This window comes from Grus americana, chromosome Z, assembly GCF_028858705.1.
Source record: "Grus americana isolate bGruAme1 chromosome Z, bGruAme1.mat, whole genome shotgun sequence".
Lineage (NCBI taxonomy): Eukaryota > Metazoa > Chordata > Aves > Gruiformes > Gruidae > Grus > Grus americana.
Window position 1 is genome coordinate 13879507 of NC_072891.1, and position 21084 is coordinate 13900590.

The following is a 21084-nucleotide window of genomic DNA, read 5'->3' on the forward strand; positions in this document are numbered from 1 at the left end:
GCCAGTGCTGTTGAGGAGATCAGGCAGCCAGTCCACCTGCAGTTGTAGTAAGAGACTTGCCAGTTTGAAGATGGAGGAATTATTGCAATGTACTGCCAATCACACTGGCTCCAGTGAGGCTCCAAAGCAAGGCAAAAGTAACAACACTGTTCCTAACTTCCCAGGAAGAAAAATCAGCATTGATACAGGAACAACAGAATTCACAGGCTGCAGGAATTAGAAGGAAAGACAAGTTAGCAGTTGACTGGAACAGTAGTGTCACCAGATCAGAGAATATATTTAGTGCTAATTTGGTTCTAAATTAGCGGGGGAGAGGTGACTGGTTGGAACTCGATGAGATTTCAGAAATTAGATGTTCCTTGACTTAGAGAAGTGTGAAGCAAATTGAGATATTTTCTTTTGAAAAAAGAAATTAAAAATTCCATTAGAAATTGAACCGAAAAGGATTTTTGGACTGAAATTGTAGCTTTCTTGTGGACATTAGTTTCAGATTTTTACCTACACTGCATAAAACTTGAACACAGGTCATGGGATCATTTAGAGTCAAATGAATTTCATCCCTTTGGAGTGCTTTAATGTGTTTCATGTCAATATGTATAAACCTCTACTAAAAGAATCTTTTCCGATTTTTTAATTTTGACACACCACAAGCTGTAGTAAAAGTTGGAGCCTGAGAGAAAAAATACTTTAAAATTACATGACACTCCTCTATGTGGAGCACAGAGTGATGCCAGTCAGATTTTCATAGACAGGGGTTGAAGGTATTTGAGAATAACATGGCTTCATCCCAACTGAATCTTTGATCTCCACCATTTCAACAAAGTATTTTTTCTAAGTACTTGTTATTTTTCAATGCTCTGTTCAGATTTTATCTCTTTGAATTTAAAAAGCTATCAAGGAGAACTTACTGTCAGCAATAAATTGAGAAGATGAAAATGGGAGGGGAAATGAATTGTTGCTAGATTATTGTTTGTCAGCTGAATAGATTTATGTATGCTAAGGTATAAGTTTTGGTCATGAAACCTGTAACTACACCACAGGACAGAATTTTCATTTGTATTTAAATCAAACAAGGACATAGAAAAATAGAAAAATGTGATATAGTAATTATGTATGAACAACATGAAACGTAAATACATTAATGCTTGGCCACTAGATGCCACTGTTGTCTCAAGTAGGTAAACTGAAAAAAGTGTGTATTATGCTTTCTCACTAGTAATTTTTCAAATTATTACTAAGATGTCCCATTTATGTTATTTGTGTGATTTCTTCAGATACTTCGCAGTCCTCTGAAGAAGTTAATGTAAAATGTTAGATCAAAAAATTAAACTACAATTTTTATTTTGTTTCCTAGCATGCCCAGAAGTTTCAAAACTTTTTAATGTTAGGTTTAGTACTTTGTCCATTCCTGTTTGTGTGAAAGATAGTTACCAATACTTCACTCCTCTATCCAATAAGCACCTGTTCTGAAATTATGTTTGGTGTTCTGAAGCCTAATTTATCCATTTGTGTAGCTCTGAGTTAATTGCCTTTTCAGATATTCTTGTTGCTCAGAATTTTCCTGCTGGTTCTTCACAGGCCTACTCAGCATGTCCAAATATTTGATTACCTAGAGAATCGAAGTTCACTATGCTTCAGTTAACAAAGAAAAGGTCTTAGATGCACTGCAGTGTTCTAAAGAAGCATCTTCCCATTTCCTTTAAAAAGACATCATTCACCTCGTTGAGGTGCTTTGATTTCTCACTGGGCCAACTATTTGAACCATACAGTTTATCGTTTGAGTATGACAAATGACCATTCTGTTAGGGTGGCTCCTTCAGTCTTCTGTGAAAGGATTTAAAGATCAATTTTCCTCCAGTGGAGTACTAATCCATGGTCGGGGATAAGTAGTTGCAACTAAAGAAAACAATGGATATTTACTTGTAATAGAAAGCAAAGTCTGTGCATCCTCTGCTATTCTTTGAAATCTTAATGAAATACTGTGTTCAAAGAAGCAGTGGATAGAACTGAAGCAGCAAAGGGTATCATGTCTCCTTTTATTGCCTTGATTTCATGAATGTAAGAGACAAATGGACAGATTAACTCTTCAGTAGGCAGTGCTATTGGAAGATTTTGTCACAATACACGGAAATTACACATAGAATTAGTATGAAAATATGCATATCAAATTGTTACTGTTGCAATGGTTTCCATTTCAATTGCATGCATGATGATAATTATGTGCATAAAAAAACAATGTGCAAGCAGTACACTACAAATAGAGTACAAAAAACACGTTCGTTTTGTGATAAGCTTTGTAGGGAGACAATATTGCATCCAGGTGAAGCACTCTGGGATTAAAGCCCGAGATGATCGCATCTTTACCGTTCAAACTATCATGCAGTGTCATGAGATTCAGTGCTAGCAAAGGCGACTGCAAAGCTCATATTTTGGCTAAAATAAGCAAGATGTTGAGAGATTTTTATATCAGCTTAGTCTTTTCAAGTCATCAGTATTTAATAGGAATGTATTTTATTCTTAGCAGTTTTAAAGGAAAAGGAACTTAAAATATGGAGTTTTATTTGGAAAATGTTGACTTCTCCCTAAACATTAAAGATCTCCATCAACATTAAATATCTAAACTTATTAGAAAGGTGTTGTTCTTATTATTGCAATTAAAATAGCCATGTTTTGCAGCTTTGTGTTAGAAGTCTATTACAGATGTCCTGGTTGTGTTGCGTAGCACAGGTATTTGTAGAGTTCTTTCTTTCATAATAGTATGATAATATGCAATAAAGTTTGATTTTCATTTATAGTTGAATTTATTTAGTATGTTCTGCCCTATCACAGATAGCTGATAGAAAACAAACCAGACTAAAAGAAAATAGAAGTAATACTTTATTTTGGTTTGTTTTTCATGCTACTACTAATCGGCTTTAACTATTACTCTGTTCTTAGGAAAATTAATTTGAACTCTTCAGATCAGTTCCCAGTTTAGGTCCTTAAATTTGAATTTACATTTCATAGCAGTTTTGCTGCATCTGAAACAAATGTCCAGGGTATCAGAATTTTCCTCTAAAATTCTTCTGTGGGAGTGGTATTTGGTAATGGGACTTGAAAAGCAAGCTGATGCTTTTGCTTAGAACTCAGAAGTGGTTCTGGACTGTAAAAGTAGTGAGGCAAAACTTTCAGTTGCATTAAGGATTAGTTTAGATACCAAGAACAGTATAGAGAAGTTTACTTGTGAGAAGATACTATTATGTTTTGTCAAGTACTTTGAAAAGTAACAGTCCACAGCCTTCAAACTGTCTGTGCACACTGACGATGCTTCAAGTAATGGTTCAGAATGATTCTCTTATAGTACCGAATAGGGGATTCTATTCATGTCCTAGTGACAGTACTAAAACTGTTACCTAGAAGTCTTGTATTTTCCCGTGTTCTGAATGCTTCCCCATATTCCCAGTCTCCTGAATGGAGGAGACAATTACCCGAGTCTCAAGAAAGAAGCAAAAAGTTCAAACCTGTAGAAGTATAGACTGATCAAGGATCCAGCAGAGTATGGCTGAGAATGGGGACTGATGGAGAGCAGGGATAAGTAAGGGAAATTATGACCAATTAATGATTTGAGGAAAGAGTGTATCTTTACATTCAGAAGTGATTATTTGAAAGATGCTGCAGTTTCTTTGCACACAGGAAATATGCAAGTTAAAATTGAGTTAATCTGAATAAATGTATTTTTAGTGAGTATCTCATTTAAGACATATTCAGAATTCACTTCCATAGTTCTACAATTCTTGTATAGTTTGCAAAAATAGTACTTATAAATAGATGTGTATGTTGTTCTGGATTTATGTGTCAAATAAGCAGGTCAATGCTGTTATATGGCTCCCTTCATATTTCTGATATGAGACACTGATGAGTTGTCTATGAAATACTTTATAAGCTGTGCTTAGTACTATTATTTTTAATCTTTTAGGAGGCTTACCGGGAGGAGCAACTTATTTACAGACTAATGAGACAATCTCAGCAGGAGCGGAGGGTTGCTGTTCAACTCATGCATGTTCGACATGAAAAAGAGGTGTTAAGGCAAAATAGAATTTTCAGGGAAAAACAATATGAAGAAAGGCGACTGAAAGAGTTCCAGGAAGCTCTTGATAGAGAAGCGGTAAAGATTATTTGCTCCCTGAATTGCTGTAGGACTGTTACAGTACCTTCCTGTTATGAAATGGAATTTGTATTGTCAACTGTTAGAATTTAGGACTTTTCTAGGGACTTTAATGATGAATATTGCTTTTATTTAGGTTCAAAGTTACAGCTGAAAGTCTAATTTTGATCTTTTCTTCCAAACTAATTTTAACTTTGTAGGGAAACATCTCTGTATGCTGAGGTTAAAAGGCACAGTCTTGCAGAGGCAAAATGACAAAAGACAATGACATAAAATCTTGTTTCATGAACAATGTTTTGCACTTCCTTTAGATGTAATCTGTTAACATCCATTTTTCACAACTGCTGGAGGAGTTTCACTCATGAGTGCTAATTTCTACCTGGGAGCTTGGAGCTGGTTAATAAATTAAAAGAATTCATAATCCTGTGGCAAACTGCCAAGTGCTATGCCCATAGTAGGCCATAATGTGATAGGAGCAATTTTACTTTGCTCCTGCCAAAAACAATTAGCAGCTCCAAATCTTCCAACGTGGCTGGAGTCCTGTGTCATCAGCAGCTATAGCTGTTGATTACAACTTCTCTTTCAGTACGCTTTTCTCCAAAAGGAACATACCATCACAGAAACTACTGATAATTTTCTGCCATGACCAGACGTCTTTCTCAAAGATTGAACAGCATCAATAATATAAAATTATTTGCAGATCAGAATCTTGTACATTAAATTACTTGTCACATAATCTACATGAACATTCCATTGTAGGTTTCAGTGGAACTAAGCCTTTTCCAATGCATCTGCATAGTTGTTCCTCAGGGAGAGTAGACAGTATCATTTCACATTTTCCTGCCTGCTAAGCACTGAATATGTTCTTAATCTGTTTTTCCTGAAAGAAGTAATATATTTCTCCTTTATTTCATTATGTTTTAAGAGCTGGAAAACAAAAAACCTGGAACTTATAGAATTAATAGAAATTTTTAGATTTCTGTATGTAATGATCTGCTTGCTGGCTATCTAACTCTGGTGAGAATCTAGTTGTTTTCATTTCTTGAGTTAAATGAGCAAGTTAATTTTGTTTCCAGGACTGTGCACTTCTGCACTTTCATTTTCTTTGCAATCTCAAATTTTGTCTCTAAAAAAAAATTCTAGGCTCTGGCAAAACAAGAAAAAATTGATTATGAAGAACAAATTATCAAAGAAAGAGAACATCATGAGAAAATAGCTGTTGAAAGAGCTCAGGCTCGTTATAAAAAGCATTATTCTATATGTTGGGAAGTGATCGACCAAATCATTGATTTGTCAACAAAAGTAGGAGAATATCATATACTGACAAACAAGTGAGTATGACAATTGGTAGGCAAAACTAATACCTGTTATGTAGCTATTAGGCTTCATTATTCAGACTGGTTTAAGCACCAGAAACATCTTATGTGGATTCTCAGATACCTTACAGGACAGGTCCAATTTGTTTTGCATGCGAAAATGATATTACTTTAGTGTGAGGATTCACTGATGTGTAATACAGGATGAACTAACACTAAAACCTTAGCAGAATTTCTTGAAAACTCAACTAACTTGAATCCTTAGGAGACCAAAATTCACTAGTCCTACCACTTGCGGAACTACCGACTTCTTTTTTATGAACAAATTCCTTAGTTTAAAAGTTAAAAACTGAGTGGTGCGCATCTCATTCTAGATTGCTCCACTAGCTGAACGCTTCTGCGGTGTAATATAAACAGAATTAATTTCCTAAGATATATCAACGCTCCTGGACTATCCTAAAAGCAGCAACTCAGTCCAAAATCTTCTGAGCCTTACATACTATGATTCCCTATTCTGACGTACCGTAACTGCACAGGATTTCTAAGAAGGTCCTAAAAAGGCAGCAACCTCCAAGCGCCTGTGCTGTAGGAGTGTTTCCAAAACACAGAGTGGGGTGTTGCTCTTGTTCTTTCATTAGTATTCAGTGATTAGACTATAGGGTAAGGCTTACAGCATTAGAAAGTACACCAAAATCTTCATTGCCATCTACTGTGATTGTGTGTTAAAATAATAAAGCTGCAACTATATTAAATACATATTTTATGGAAATTATATAAATTTAGGCCCAGCAGGTACTTGGTAAAACAATCAGCCTAGACATAGTTTAGTGATGATTTGATGATTTCCTTGTCTGACACAGTCATGGTTCCAGTGTAAGCTAGTGTCACATTTGCTTTTACTGAATGATGCACAATAATATGTACAGATATCTGAAATCTTTCCCAAATATACATATCAAGGTTGCTTCTGCATTGACCGCCACCACAGGTATGTTTGGTCTGTGTTTCCGTACATTTCATTGCATTGAATGAAAACTGAATTGCAATTCAATTCATTGAATGCATTGCATTTCATGTGCAGGATGCATACAATGTGTATTCAATTATTTTTTAACAGCACATACAGAGTTTATTTAAAAGTGTAACACTCAACTATCTACAATCATTAGTAAAAAAAAGAAAGTCCAAATTTATGTAATCTTAAGAAATAATAGAAACCTTCATTTTCAGCATATTTAGCAGCCATAGAATTCTAATGTGACATATGTCAGCACCCTGTTCGCATTTAGCTTGCTGCTATAGGCAGTTTGTCTTGTTTCATATGAATATTTTTCCTTTCTTAAAAAAAAAAAATAAAAGGAAAAAGCTTAATTACTCATCCTGAATTAATTTTGGCTTCCAGAAAAAAATTGTATAGATTTTTGGTGAGAGGAGGCCTTAGCCCAAAAAAGGGGAGAATATTTTGGAGCAGGGAAGCATAGCTACAGCAAAACTGTTACTACACAGCTCTGCCAGCCAAATACTGTGTGATGGCACATTTGTGAAAAGTGCCTACTGCTGTGATAAAAGTAACCAAGCACTTATAAAAAGCTGTAATAATTATAGAAAGTGCCTAGTGCTGTCATAAAAGTAACCAAGCACTTACAAAAAGCTGTAATAATTACAGAAATAATTACAGCATTCTAAACTATATCTAGTTTAGCATATGCTTGTTTAATGATGGTGATTCTTGTAAATTTGGGTCCACTATTTTCAAATACCTAACTCCCTTAATTTTTGTCTTGGAACTCACTCTTTTTCTTTTTCTTCTGCAGCAAAATTCCATTAAAACTGATGTGTGATTGGAAGGAATTTTTTTTTAATGGAAAACCAATATATGAGCAAGCTTCAATTCAACCTTTGCCAAATGAACCAAGGCCAGAACAATTTGTAGAGCTGAACAAAATGAATCTGTTAGATGAAAAAGATTATGGTGAATACAAGGTACATCAAACTGATAAGACATAATGGAAGATAATACACCTTGATTTTTCATAATCATAAACATTTTGTTGTGATGTTTCTTTTTTTTTTTGTTTTACTAGTTTCTGATATCAGAATTTGACATGCATTTTGTTTTCATTGCATGAAGTTCTATATGAAATATATGGGTGTATTTTATGTTAGTAGCACTGAAGAGCGGCTGCAATTTTAAAACACAATTTCATTCTTGTATATAACAGTGATTATATTTCTCTCTTGAGTTCATAGGATCAACATGTAAATTGCAATGCAATTAATTTTTAGCTAATTGGAATTTGAAAGTGCAGTTAATGCTATCATGTTTGAAAATGCAACAGAAAGTAACCAGCAAAAGCAAGTAAAATTAAATAATGTATCTATTACAAAGCATGATAGTCTTAATTTCAGCAATTTTGAGTGAAAGCTTTCTAGTAAGATTTATCAGTTTGGGTAATCGACTTATTTTAAGATGGTAACATTTATGAAAATTATTAAAAATGGCTGACATTTTTGTTAACCTCATGTTAGAATACAAGTAACGAGTTTTCAGGGTGCCATAAAAGTTTTTGACTTTACAATACATTATGTAATTTCACAAGTGAAAGATGAAGAATGAATGTTTCCCTGTTGACGTGTATTGTACAATTTTTTTCCAAATTACACTAATGATGCTTTTCTTTGAAAAAAAAAAGAAATCCTGCTATGTAGTCTTTTAAAATAATCTGATTAACTAGAATATGGTAAAATCATTGCAAATAACATGTCTTTGACTTGTTGGAAAATTATAACTACAATTTATATTTATGTGTGTGTATATATATACATGGTTTTACCCACATTCTGAACCAATTTTTACATTTTCTTTTGCAATGAATATTAACATTTGTTATGAGTTTCTGTGATGAATGCCTGACGGCTCAATTTACTTTAGTTTCAATCTTAACTTAATTTTTTCTGATTTATCTATTTATAAGGTCCTTATTCAGACCATATCAACTCATGTAATGAATTTCATTACTTTCTTTAGGTGAAAAAAGGCACATATATAAAACCAATAGAGAGGACATGCAGGACAAACAGACAGGAAACAGTTACTGGGGAGCACTAATGAAAAATGAAGTTTTTCAGTCATATTGTTGTTTATATTACAAAGTCACAGTAGTCTTCTCTAGATGTAAGGGCACTGAAGGTCAAAAACATTTAATGACACATTTAAAGCCTCTGTTTTGCTACCATTTTTTTCAAATGCACATTCACATAATTCATTTTTTTTCCAGATGTTGTTAGTCATGCTTTTCTGCATCAATATTTATCAAAAAGCTTGTATCAAATGATGTGTAAAATTTTAGGCACCAATTCATACTTGTGTCTTTTGAAAACCAAACTGAAAAGCTAATACCTTCAAAGTATTGCTTCTAGATAAAAGTGTTTTGGCAGGGCATTCTGGCAAATGCTAATATTCCCAACCGTGGAGAAAAAAAGCTCAGCACAGACAATTTGGCATCTCTCAAGAATAATAAGTTTACCTTAGGAATACTAACTAAAAGTGTCAAATACATTTGATAAAATACAAGAACAAAATACAGTGCTATCAGTCTGTTGCACATTCCCCATCAGAATGAGCTTGAAAATATTTGGAAACTACTGCATCATCAGTGGTAGGCTAATCACTTAATAAAATAATTGAATCACTCAAAACAAGCATAATAGTAGACACTGCTCAAAATAAGAAATAATTTCCAGTGTTCATCAAGAGTGTTGACCAGGAGTTCTATCTATATCTCTCACCTGGAAACTTGAAAACTTGTTTCTGACAGGTAAGCCACTTTAGCTCAAGACAGGTGCAGTCCAGCAATCTTCTGGTCAAAAGGGCAAGAAATCTGAAACATGAGTACTTCGAATGGGGAGCCCGTTCCATGTGGAATTAATTTTTCCTATAGGTCTGATAGAATTTAAAGCAACCGATCCATCTCTACTTCTATGTTTAAGGAAGGATGGTTCAGATAGGACAAGGATTTGGTTTTTTTAAGCATGTCTTTTCAACTAAGTATGTTTTTTGAGTTATATTAGGGAGGGTATATTGTGCAACTCAAAAAGATTTTTTTTGTTTGTTTTTACTGATTACAAATAGGTGATATTTTCATTTAGAGTGATAAGTTACATTGTGTTATTCTGTCTAATGCACATATTTTCAAAGTCAACATTGATCATGTTCTGTTAGTAGAATGTATGCTGTGGCAATATATCATTCATGATAGTAAGTTTGGAAAAAGATTGCATATTCTACCTGGAACATGAACTCAAAACATTATCTTTCAGTAGAACTTAGAATGAAACTGGTTACTTCTGTTGATGGTGATTAAATATTTATTTTATAGAATGATGCAGTTGTTTAGGTTGAAAGCGATGTGGAGGTTATTTAGTTCAACCTCTTTACTCAAAGCAGGGCCAACTTCTGAGTCAGATAAGGTTCCTCAGCAGCTTCTCTGGTCAGCTTTCAAGTATTTCCAAGGACAGAGATTCCACAGACTCTGTGCAACCTGTTCCTGTGCTTAACCACTCTCATTGTGAACGTTTTTTTATTTTCTTCATTTTTTTTCCCTGGTTGGAATTTCTCTTGCTGAAACATTTGACTTTGCCTCTCAACCCTCTGTTGTGCACCCCAAATGAGGTGATAAGCTAGAATCTAGTTCGGAATATTATTAGACCACATATCTTCCAAACAGCTGTTTAGTAGCCTGCAACCAAATAATATTTAATACAGGACTAGTATTATCCTGGATACTAAAATGTTCTCTTTTAACTTCTCGTAGCATGAACTGCACATCAGAACTTTACCAGTATTGGATCTTATAACACTAAGAGAGTATATATTGGAGTGTCAAAAGCACATTTTGTGTTTGGTTCTTTTGGCTACGTCCTCCTATTCTCATCTTTCTCCCAATGTGATTGTCAGTAAGAGTATTTTTACTAGCAAAACCTCATTAAGCTGTATGCTAGTAACTCAGACCACTGATAAACTTATATTGGTCTCAGAGTAGATGAACTGGAAGTTTCTATTTCTACTGGAAGGTTTTCCTTCCATAAAATTGTTTGAATTATATGGTAGTTTGTTTGGTTTGGGTTCTTAGGTTTTGGGGTTTTTTGTCTCTCTATCGAATGTGTGTTACGTGTATATATTTATTTGAAATCTTTGTAAAGATTATGTGTGATACTGGACAATAATGTTGCCCAGTTTTTAGAATGCTGAATATTAGGATATTGGGCTTCTATTCCAAAAACCTGCTACTGATTTATTCTGTGGTATTGGTGAAATGATTTTTCATGTTTATGGAATTTAAAAAAATTATTCTAGGAATCTATGAAAAAGATTGTAGGAGTACTTGCCTCTCTCAACTATGTATTAGTGAATATCAATAAATACTTAATGATTATGACATAATTATATCTTTTAACTATTCTGTTCTAAAATACATATTTTTATTTAGTACTCTTCAGATTTGATTATTATATATGTTGTGTTTATGTATAAATACATATATCTAGAAAGATGAAAGACAAGACATATTGAAAAATTATTTGGTAATTTATCATTTATACAGAGTATGACAGGGGAATGGTGCCCAACTGAAGAAAACAGTGAAAACAAACCTCCTCCTAATAATAACATATTGGGTCATGTGCTTCATAGACTGATGGAGATTTTCTATCCTCCAAAACCCAAATCTTCACCACCTGTATTTCCTTCATTTCCTATCAAGGGATGTATCTTGGGAAAACTTTTTAGTGGAAAAACTACCTGCGTAAAGTTTATTGAAAAAGGTAGAGATTTTATTTTCCTTTTTCCCCCCCCTGAAATTCTTTAAAAGTGTTTATTTGCATTAAAATTCCACTCTTTCAATAAAAATCATTTGAGCAAATCCTTGCATTACTGATCCTTGAACCTTAGATGCATCTGTATGCATCTAAGTTGCAAGTCATTCATTCATTTGTTGCAAGTCATTCATTCATTATCTTCCAAAAAAGACTGTAAAACACCTAAACTTGAATATTGTTTAAATCTAGTATTACTTCTGCATTGAGAATTTAAAAATGTTTTTGACAAACTTCTCTGAGGATTTTTGTTATAGAAGAGACTAGCAAGATAGCTATGTGATTGTGGATACACACTGTGCAGTGGTTACAGAGAAGAGACAATGGAAACAACTTACATCAAAAGCCCAAACAAAAGGAATGGTGCTTTGTTTTGCATGTAAAATGCTGTCTTCTTGTCATTAATTTAATTGCCAGTAACAGTGTCTCTTATGTATACTCAACTCAAACTGCAAAGTTCGCTAATTTTTTTGTGTATTAGTTTGCAATATTCAGGTACTGTCTGTTGATACTCTGGTTCAGGAGGCCATCCAGGCTTTTCTTAAAAATGAAATGAAAAGTGAACACAATGTGATTCCACAGGAAGCAAAGAGTTCTGGGGAACAAAATGAGGTAAGCATTTTTGTTAATTTTGGTTTTGACTCCCACAGGGAGATGAGAATGAAATCTATAAAGAAGAAAGCATATTGTTCCAATTTTTTACTCAATTTCAAGCTTAATTCTAAGTTTTGACTTACAAGACTTCACCAGTCAGCTCGAACTGACACGCTTGCTTTTCCTGTAATATGTAGTTTCCTTTCTGATATGTAGTTTCCTTTCATAATTGATACAAGGTCCAGAAGAACTTTTCAAAATCACCACTGAAAGTTCTAAAGAAACTCCAAACAGAAACACCTATCAATGGAACCAAAGGTGTGTATATATTTTATTTATAAATGCATATATATTTATAAAATTTAATTTCAATTCTTATCCTATTATTTAAATGGCAATTCCCTTTTCTTTCATACATTTGAGGCAGTATCCATGCAATCTAAGTTTTCAAGGTAGTATCCATTATGAATTTCCTGTTTCCACACATTCCTAGTGTCTGGGAGCAGCAAGTGTAGGCTTCTCCACGAAGGAAGGTGAGCTAGGTGATGAGGGCAATAGTAAAGCAGGAAGCGCCAACATTCACCAACAAAGATTGAGGATATTGACTGAAGTCAGGGTCCCTGTAAGGTCCAGAGATATTGATCACCGTGAGTCTCAGTTTGGTGATAACTCAGCAATTCTGCTGATGAAGCAAGTCTGAGGTCGCACCGGGAACTCCAATCAGGAGGTGTGGATCAGGGTCAGAACCAAGAAGACAGGGCATGGACTGCAAACATGGCTGCTATAGAGATGAAATGTACCACAGGCCAGGTGCAGGATCAGAGCTTCAACGTAAAAGCAGATTCCAAAGAAATGAAGGGTAAGCCCTCACCTCCCCTCACTTTACCTTTCTTTACAACAGATCTTATCAACAAAGGAACTGACACTGGGCTCAGCCACCTAAACTCAGAATCACACAATGTTTGAAGGTGGAAGGGATCTCTGGAGATCATCTAGTCCAATCCTGCTCCTCAAAGCACGGTCACTGCTGCAGGTTTTTCAGGACTATGTTCAGTTGGATGCTGAACATCTCCAAGGATGGAGACTCCATAACCTCACTGAGCAACGTCTTCCAATATTCTGTAATCCTTTCAGTTAATATTTTTATTACTAAAAAGTTTATGGGTTTAAATGGAATTTCCTGTGTTTCAGTTTCTGTCTGTTTCCTTTTGTCATTTTACCTGGCACCATGAAGAAGTCTGTCTTTGTTTTCTTTATTCCTCTCTCCACCACAGATATTCCTATTCCTTCAACGTCTATTGATAAGATTCCCCTCAGGCCTTCTCTTCATCAGGCTGAAAAATACCAGCTCTCAGCCTTTCCTCATGTGTTGCATACTTGAGACCTTACAAATCATAAGGGCCTTTCTCTGGACATGCTCCAATACATCCCTGTCTTTCTTGCACTGGGAAGTCCTGAACTGGACACAGCACTCCAACTATGGTCTCACCAGAGCCATATCTTCTTTGTGTGGTCCAGGATGCTGATGGCCGCCTTTGCTGCAAGGGCACATTGTTGGCTCATGGTCAACTTGTCCTCCCCCAGGACCTCCAGGCCCTTCTCTGCAAAGCTGCTTTCAAGACAGTTGGCCCCCAGCTGGTACTGAGGCATGGGTTTCCCTCACCAGATGCATTTCCCTTTGCTGAACTTCATGAGATTCCTGTCAGCCCTTTTCTCTAGCCCATCAAGGTCCCTCTGAACGGCAGCACAAGCATCTGTGTATCCCGCTCCTTCTAGTTTTGTATTGTCTGCAAACTTGCTGAGGGGTGCACTCTGTCTCATCATGCAGGTCATTAATGAAGATGTAAACAGCATTGGTCTCAGAATTAGCCCTCAGGCTACACTGCTCATCACTGGCCCTCAGCTGCACCTCACGCTGCTGATCACAACCCCTTGAGCCTGGCAGTTCAGCCTGGTTTCAGTCCACCTCAGTGTCCACTTAGGTAGGGCGTACTTCATTGGTTTGTCTGTCAGGATGTTAAGGAAGACAGTGTCAAAAGCCAATGTAAACGGCATACGCTGATCTTCTCTCGACCACTGAGCCTGCCACCCCATTGCAGAAGGTTGTCAGGTCAGTCAGGCACGATTTCCCCTTCGTAAATCCACGCTGACAACTCTCAATCGTCGTCTTCTTGTTAATATACCTGGGGATGATTTCCATGCCGCTTTGCTCCAGGAGCTGAGATGAGGCTGGCTGGCTTGTAGATACCCAATTCCTCCTCCTTTCTTTTCTTGAAGAGAGCAGTGGCAGTTGCATTCTTCCAGACCTGGGAATCTCCCCCAGTGACCAGGCCTTTCAAAGATTATGGAGGGTGGCCTAGCAGTGACATCAGCCAGCTCCCTCAGCACGGGTGGGCATATGCCATCAGGTCCCACGGACTTGTGTACTTCCAGTTTCTTTAAATGTTCCTTAAGGTGATTCTGCTCCACCAAGGGTAAGTCCTTCTTCTTGCAGACTTTTCTGCTGGTCTCAGGGGCTTGGGATACCTCAGTCTTTTGCATATGTCTTTCAGTAGGCCCACATTTTCTCCAGCTTTCTTTTTGCTATGGAGATACCTGTAAAAGCCCTCTTGTTGACCTTCTGACTAGACGTAAGACAAGGCCTTTTACCTGTCAGAACCATCAAACATTGAAACAGATTGCCTGGAGAGGTCGTATAGTCTCCATCCTTGGAGGTTTTCAAGATCATTCTGGGTGAAAAACTGAGCAACCTGGTCTGACCTTTCAACTGGTGCCACTTTGAGCAGAAGGTTGAACTCAACCTAGGTGACATCCAACCTGAATTAATTGATGATCCTATGATTCTAACAATTGTATATACCTTTTATATTGATTTATTCAGAGAACAATAATGAGGCATATGCTTTTATTATTTATCTATACTAATAAACATTATGGTAATAGTATGGTCAAATTTTATAATGTACCTATTTTAGGCAATTTTCCTGTCAAAAAGGATCCATCTGGGCAAGAATTTAAATCAGATAACAGTCAGGATGGCCTATCCAAGGTTTGTAATCCAATTTTAGCTTCTACTTTGTAACGATGCATTAGTTATAATGTTGAAATTACTTAAATCATTACACCTTTTCATCATTCCAAATTAATTTATTGACCTCACTGCAAGCATTTTCTGTGTGAAATATGAAAAGAGTTTATTATGAAAATCTGTTCCTATGTATATTGGTTAGTTGTACATGTTGTTAAAGTTCTATACCTTCTTGTTAAAACTCACATTTATGTAAGATATGGTACTTTATATGTCATTTTTTAGTTAGCAAAAATGTACTCCTGATCGTGCTGCTGCCAAGCAGATCATTCATCCCATGACAAAGTTTTTCTTTATGTTCAAAAATACCTAATTCTACAGTTATCTCTTTGACTTTATTGCTCACTGGAAAATACTTCAAAAGCTAAGATATAAAAGAATCCTTGTAGAACTAATGAAGTTAAATGCTGCTGTAGAAAACCATCAGAGGATTTATGGTAGTGAAAACCAGAATAAGCTTAGGACCAGGACACTTAATTTTTTATTTCTTATCCTTTGTTTCTCAACCTTATTTCTGTATGGCATTTTCATGGGTGTAATGAAGGAAATCAGTTGGAATTTCAATTAAATTATGCCTTTTTTACAATAGTTGAAACTATTTCTCCTTAATAGATAACAATAGGTTTTAAATATAAATAAATAGCACAGTATACATTACATTTAAATAAATAGGTAATGTATAATATATAAAGTAGAATCATACTGTTTTTAACAGTGAGTGTTGTGAACATTCTTAGCATATTAGTCTTACACTGCACTCTTCCACAGCTATCTGTACGTGCCCAGCTTGGCGCCGCATCACAGAAATTGTTGAAGAAAGGAAAAAGCATTCCTGATGAATTACTAATAGACGTCCTGTTGGAAGCCATTAAGTATGAAATTGAGTAGCTTTTTTTCCTTAGTTATTTAGAACATAATTATCCAGGTTGTAGTCCAGATTCAGCCATTTCTCTTTATTAAGGTATTTTTGAATACTGGAAGCTTCTACTTGGAAAGTGGAGCTAATTAGTGAAGTTAGTTAATGCTCATTTTATGCTAGCAGTAGAATGCTAGCAGTAGAATCTAGCCCTAAGTTATACAGACATTATTGTACACTACTGAAGGTAAGTAAAAATATACATGACTATCACATAGTTATTAAATATAATTAATGTCTCTATTTTTTCTGTTAGTTGGAACCTATTCAGCACATGCTAGTATTTTTTCTTTTAGATTTTGTGAGATGCATAATCCAAGCTTTCATACTTTAGCAGTTAGGTTATTTATTTTTGTCTACTTCTATTTGACAGAAAATTGTCTCAACTACCCTGATGTGCAATTAACACTTAAGTTCCCACATTAATATTATTTAAGTTCTATTACTCCCATTAGTATATTTAAAAATTATGAAACAGATTTTGCTATTTGTTACTTCTGTGCAAAAGTTAGTAGAGAAAATAGTGAAATTACATCTCTGCTTACAGTCTTTATAGAGACTGGTTTTTGAAAACTTTATTTTACAAGACAACAAAAATTGTTTTGGTTTTGCTTTTTTTCAGTTTTAGTTAGGCTTGATGTTATTTTTCTGGTTTAAAATCCATTGCTTACAGTTTAAGTTTTAATGATGTCTGTCATATTCTGTATTCATTGGGATGTTTAATATACTGAATTCAGAGTGGAAGACTGCTAGGGCAAGCTCTTCCTTAGGTGTTATTATTATGCTATCAATTCACTGTATAATTCTGGTTCTTCATTTACTTTTAGCCAAACACCACCAGAGAAGGGGTGGATTGTGGATGGGTTTCCAATGACAATTAATCAGGCAAAGCTATTTGAAAAAGTTTACACGGGGATTGATACAGAAGCAAAAGATACAAATCCTGGAAAGCTGTCACTTGTTACAGATGCCAGAGTCCCAAATAAGCCTCCTGTTACCTCACCTGCATTTGATGTTTCTATATTATTGGATATTTCAGACACCATGGTACTGAAACGTGTGGCTAACTTGAAGTGTAAGTTTCTAACTACTTTTAACAAAGTTAAATGACAAACAGATTCTGATGTATGGGGAATGTAAAGATTGTTATAATACTGAAATAACTAAATTTTGAGTATTTTGCAACATAATAGCAAGTCACATATTTTAATTAAAAATATAAAATTATATAATGTCTGTATTTTCCTCTGACAATTATGAAATTAGAAATTGTTTAGATTTCTTGATAGCTGCCTTCTCCATTTGTAAGGCCCCTTTTAACTTTAGCTGTCTAAAAGTACATGACTGGGTACGAGTAACACATTAATCTCAAACATTATTTATCAGATATATCTGCAAGTTGTACTTATTGGAGCAAGATAGCATTACTGCACAATTTCTCTACATCTCACGGTGTCAGTTGCATTAATTGTGTATCAATCATCTTGAATCCTCCCAGATTGTTATAAGTACTTCTATTTCTTTCAGTCAAAGGCAGATCAGAAGTGTGCAAGTGCATGTGTATATGCTTGTTTGTATCACTGGAGCTGAGTTAGCGCAGTGGCTGGTGTTAGATATCACATAAAACAACAGTTGGAAAAAAATACGAGTTACAGCAGATGCAGAAGTATGCCTCATTACAAATGAGTATGCGTAAATAGTATTTTTCTCCACGAGACACATTTGGAAAAGGATGAAGGAAGGGATAAACAAAGGAATGTGCGAATATTCATTCCCTGAGATTGCCAATATTCATTCCCTGTCAATTACTACCTTTGTCTTGTCTTTTGTTAGTCAGTGAACAATCAGAAATAGTAAATTTTGGCCAAAAATGGCAAAGGCATCAAAGGCTTTTTGAGGGCTGTTTCACTTCCAGACCACACATTTTTAATTGTCCTTACTCACTCACCTTGGTGAAATATAAGTTCTTATCATGAATATGTCTCATATTGTCCAAATTATAAGGAGATTCCTCTTCATTGCTTTCACTGCATAGCACTTACATGGCATGTGGTTTGAATTAAAGCACCGTTTACCTTTAGCATTATGTATTGGTAGGAGTGAGAATAAGGCAAAATCATTAGAGTTTTTGCTAACAATGCAATGAAGATAAATGTATAGACAGTTGCAATTCTTAATTTAAAGACCTTGTGTTGCAAAAACACTGAGAAAATGTGATAATATATTATATAATCTCAGAAATCAAAACAGAATTTATTTCGTAAGATGAATTTATTTAATAAGATGTGGTGATACTAAGAGTTAAAAGAACAATTTAAAAATCAGAAATCTATAAAAAATAGTTTACTTCTAATCAATTAAAGGGTTTTTTAAATCTAGAGAAGGCTCAGAGAGAGATTACCTTGTCTTCCCATGCAGTGGAATATCTGTCTATTGTTGTGAAAAGGAATAGTTACTTCAAAGATGATGCAGATTAGAGTGGGAAAATACCTTCTAACTGTTAGAATAGATAAGACTGAAATAGTCTGTCCACAGGAATGTTCCCTCTCTAGAACTGGAGATTTTGATGACTGCAAAGCATCCATCAGGAAATGTTAGTGCTATAATTGGCTCTGCATTTAAACAGAGGAAGAGGCAAGACATTGTCTTCAGGTCCTTTCAAGCTTAATTTTATATTTCTATGGTTTTCTTTTGACTTTTCCTTTCTTTTAGAAAGTTTGGCACCCAATTTTTAAATGAAGAAATGTAAGATCAAGGAACACTGAACTTTTTCTTTTAATAATTATCTCATTTAGGGCAAATAATTACCTGCATAATTGTCTTTTTCACTACATGCTCATATATGCTGTTTTCCACACAGCAGATAAATCAAAGTTATCTCAAACTGAACAGGAGAACAATCAAAATTCAGATGCTGAAAGCTTAGAAGAGAAGATTGACCTAGACAGGGACCAGGTGCTACATAGGTATGTTACATGAAGTACAAAACAGTTGCTTCAGCCTGATGTTTAGGCATTAATTAATCTGAATCTTATATGTGATCCATGATAGTACTGACATGCTTAATGTTAATATTTTATGTAGGAGTTTCCTTAACCTGGAGCCTAAAGACTACTTTCATTTTTGGCACCGTATAAATTATCCTAGAAGATAAGAGTTCATGTGTTTTGCTTTTCCAAGGTTTCCTTCCAAGATTTTTTTTTTTTAACGAACCACATGTATATATATAAGTATATATGTGTATCTATACATACATATATCTTAGGTATGTCATATATCATGTGACTGTCCTTGAGTGAAATGCAGTTGAATTGCGTTGTGGATTTTCTAAAATTGTATCTTCCACTTTTACATTTATAAAACACAATTAGTTTTGTATTTTTTATTGAATCATTAGAAGTTTAACTTTATGTAAAGAGCAAGATCAAGAACAATTTTTATTTCTAAATATTTGATACTATTAACTAATTTAGACTATTATAGTATTGATTATTATTGTTTTAGTTGTGATATAAGAAAGTAGGTTTAGCTTGTGAAAAGAAAGAGTAAGAAATAAATAAGACTAATTAACAGTAGGATTTTGAAAATTTTCCTGTGTTGAAAATGAAGAGGTTGATGTGGGTGATGTCGATGTAGCGTTATTTTGCAAAAAATATCGGCTGGATTTGTTTTAGTATTAAATTAGATGGTCTGCTTTTTCTTCTGTTTATTAATTTGGGAAAATGTTTTAATTTTCATTAGATACTACTTTTATACATTAATATGATTTTTGTAGAATTTCAGGCTTTCTAGACACATGGCCAAAATTGGAGAAATGGTTTTCAATCCGTCAAAGTATTCTAGTGAAAGTCAATGCAGAGACAGAAAAAAGTCTGTTGTGCGAAACAGTGAAGGGAATTATAATGGAAGAAGTTGCCAAAAACCAGAATAGAAGTGAGTTTTCCTGTTCTTACTTTTTACAATCAGTGAGAAAAGACTTGTTCTTTATCATTAACACTAATGAATAATATATAAAACTATATGGAAACATGCACTTTCACTGGCCTTGCAAGACTTTGGGCATGTGCAAGTTAGTCATAACCACCAGAACTGTGAACTTTTCAGTTACGTTTTTACATTTTCAGAGGATATGGACTAATTTCACATAGTTGTAAAATCATTTGAGGAAAAACATTTAAAATATTGAAAAGAAAGTGTCAGTTGGATTTATTTAAATTCTGTGAAGTAAAGGATTACTAAATTTGAGTCCTTTCTTCCTGATTTAAATATTACATCTAGCATCTTCACTATATGGGATACTATAATGGTATAAGAAAGACCAACGTGCCATTAGCAAGACATATTCATTTATCATCAGCAGCTTAAAAACATGGATAACTTGGAGTGGTTTTGACATGTGTTTAGGTGCATCTTTATTCCATTTTTCCTCTTAATCACCCAAAAGGAAAGAACCATTTAAAAATAAAAGAGGAAAAAGATGAAGTATCCAGATGCATCACGTAAACCAGGATTAGTAGACTTCTGAATAACCAGGGTTTTTTCTTCACAATTTTTACAAGAAAGTCTTGATGTGTCTTCCACCACCAAAAAAATCCCCAAAATAATAATAGAAAAAAATAGTATTAGCTTGAAAAGCACTCTTAACAGTAAAAGTTTAGTCCATTACTCCTGCACAGGGTTTCCAGTTCGTGAAAAATTCTTGGAAATATCACACCTGACAGAAAACTAGGTGGAGTGTTTTCAAAGAACTGCCTGGTTGCAATGGTTTTTTTAATGTACTCGGTATAATTATAGCCCTGCTGGAGTCAATGGCAAAATTCCTATTGATGCAAATGGAGTTTGGATTTTCTGGTTAGACTCTAGCTATCTTGCAGAAGTACTGTAAGCACTATTTACTCCCTCTGGAGAAATAATCCCTATGGTCAGTTAAGAATGTTCAATTTCATATTTATGTTGATAGATTCCAAGCTGTCATTTACCATCAAGTTAATAGAACAGATGTATGAGAATGTTTATTAGTCAGACATCAGTAGCATTCTCGGAGTGACACGGTAACACAAAATCCAGAGATTGGTTCTCAAAATATTTAGCAGAAGCTGAAGTAGTTGGAATATCTTGTGTGGCCAACAGTTTTGTTCTTCTTATAAACTTA

At 34.8% G+C, this 21084-nt stretch overlaps 1 protein-coding gene across 4 annotated transcripts in view; it reads left to right on the top strand.

The window, feature by feature from the left end:
- SPEF2 (sperm flagellar 2) overlaps positions 1-21084 on the top strand; it is a 67682-nt gene that overhangs the window by 15394 nt on the left and 31204 nt on the right. For all 4 annotated transcript variants that reach the window (XR_008574636.1, XM_054809432.1, XM_054809430.1 and 1 more), the window contains exons 8-18: positions 3956-4144; positions 5288-5475; positions 7275-7443; positions 11064-11283; positions 11816-11946; positions 12168-12246; positions 14904-14977; positions 15785-15888; positions 16760-17007; positions 18793-18898; positions 19708-19865. Coding sequence is in view for 3 of the 4 variants with exons in the window: in XM_054809432.1 (XP_054665407.1) it covers positions 3956-4144; positions 5288-5475; positions 7275-7443; positions 11064-11283; positions 11816-11946; positions 12168-12246; positions 14904-14977; positions 15785-15888; positions 16760-17007; positions 18793-18898; positions 19708-19865 (1666 nt within the window). In the remaining variant the exon portion in view is untranslated. The remainder of the gene's footprint in view (positions 1-3955; positions 4145-5287; positions 5476-7274; positions 7444-11063; positions 11284-11815; positions 11947-12167; positions 12247-14903; positions 14978-15784; positions 15889-16759; positions 17008-18792; positions 18899-19707; positions 19866-21084) is intronic.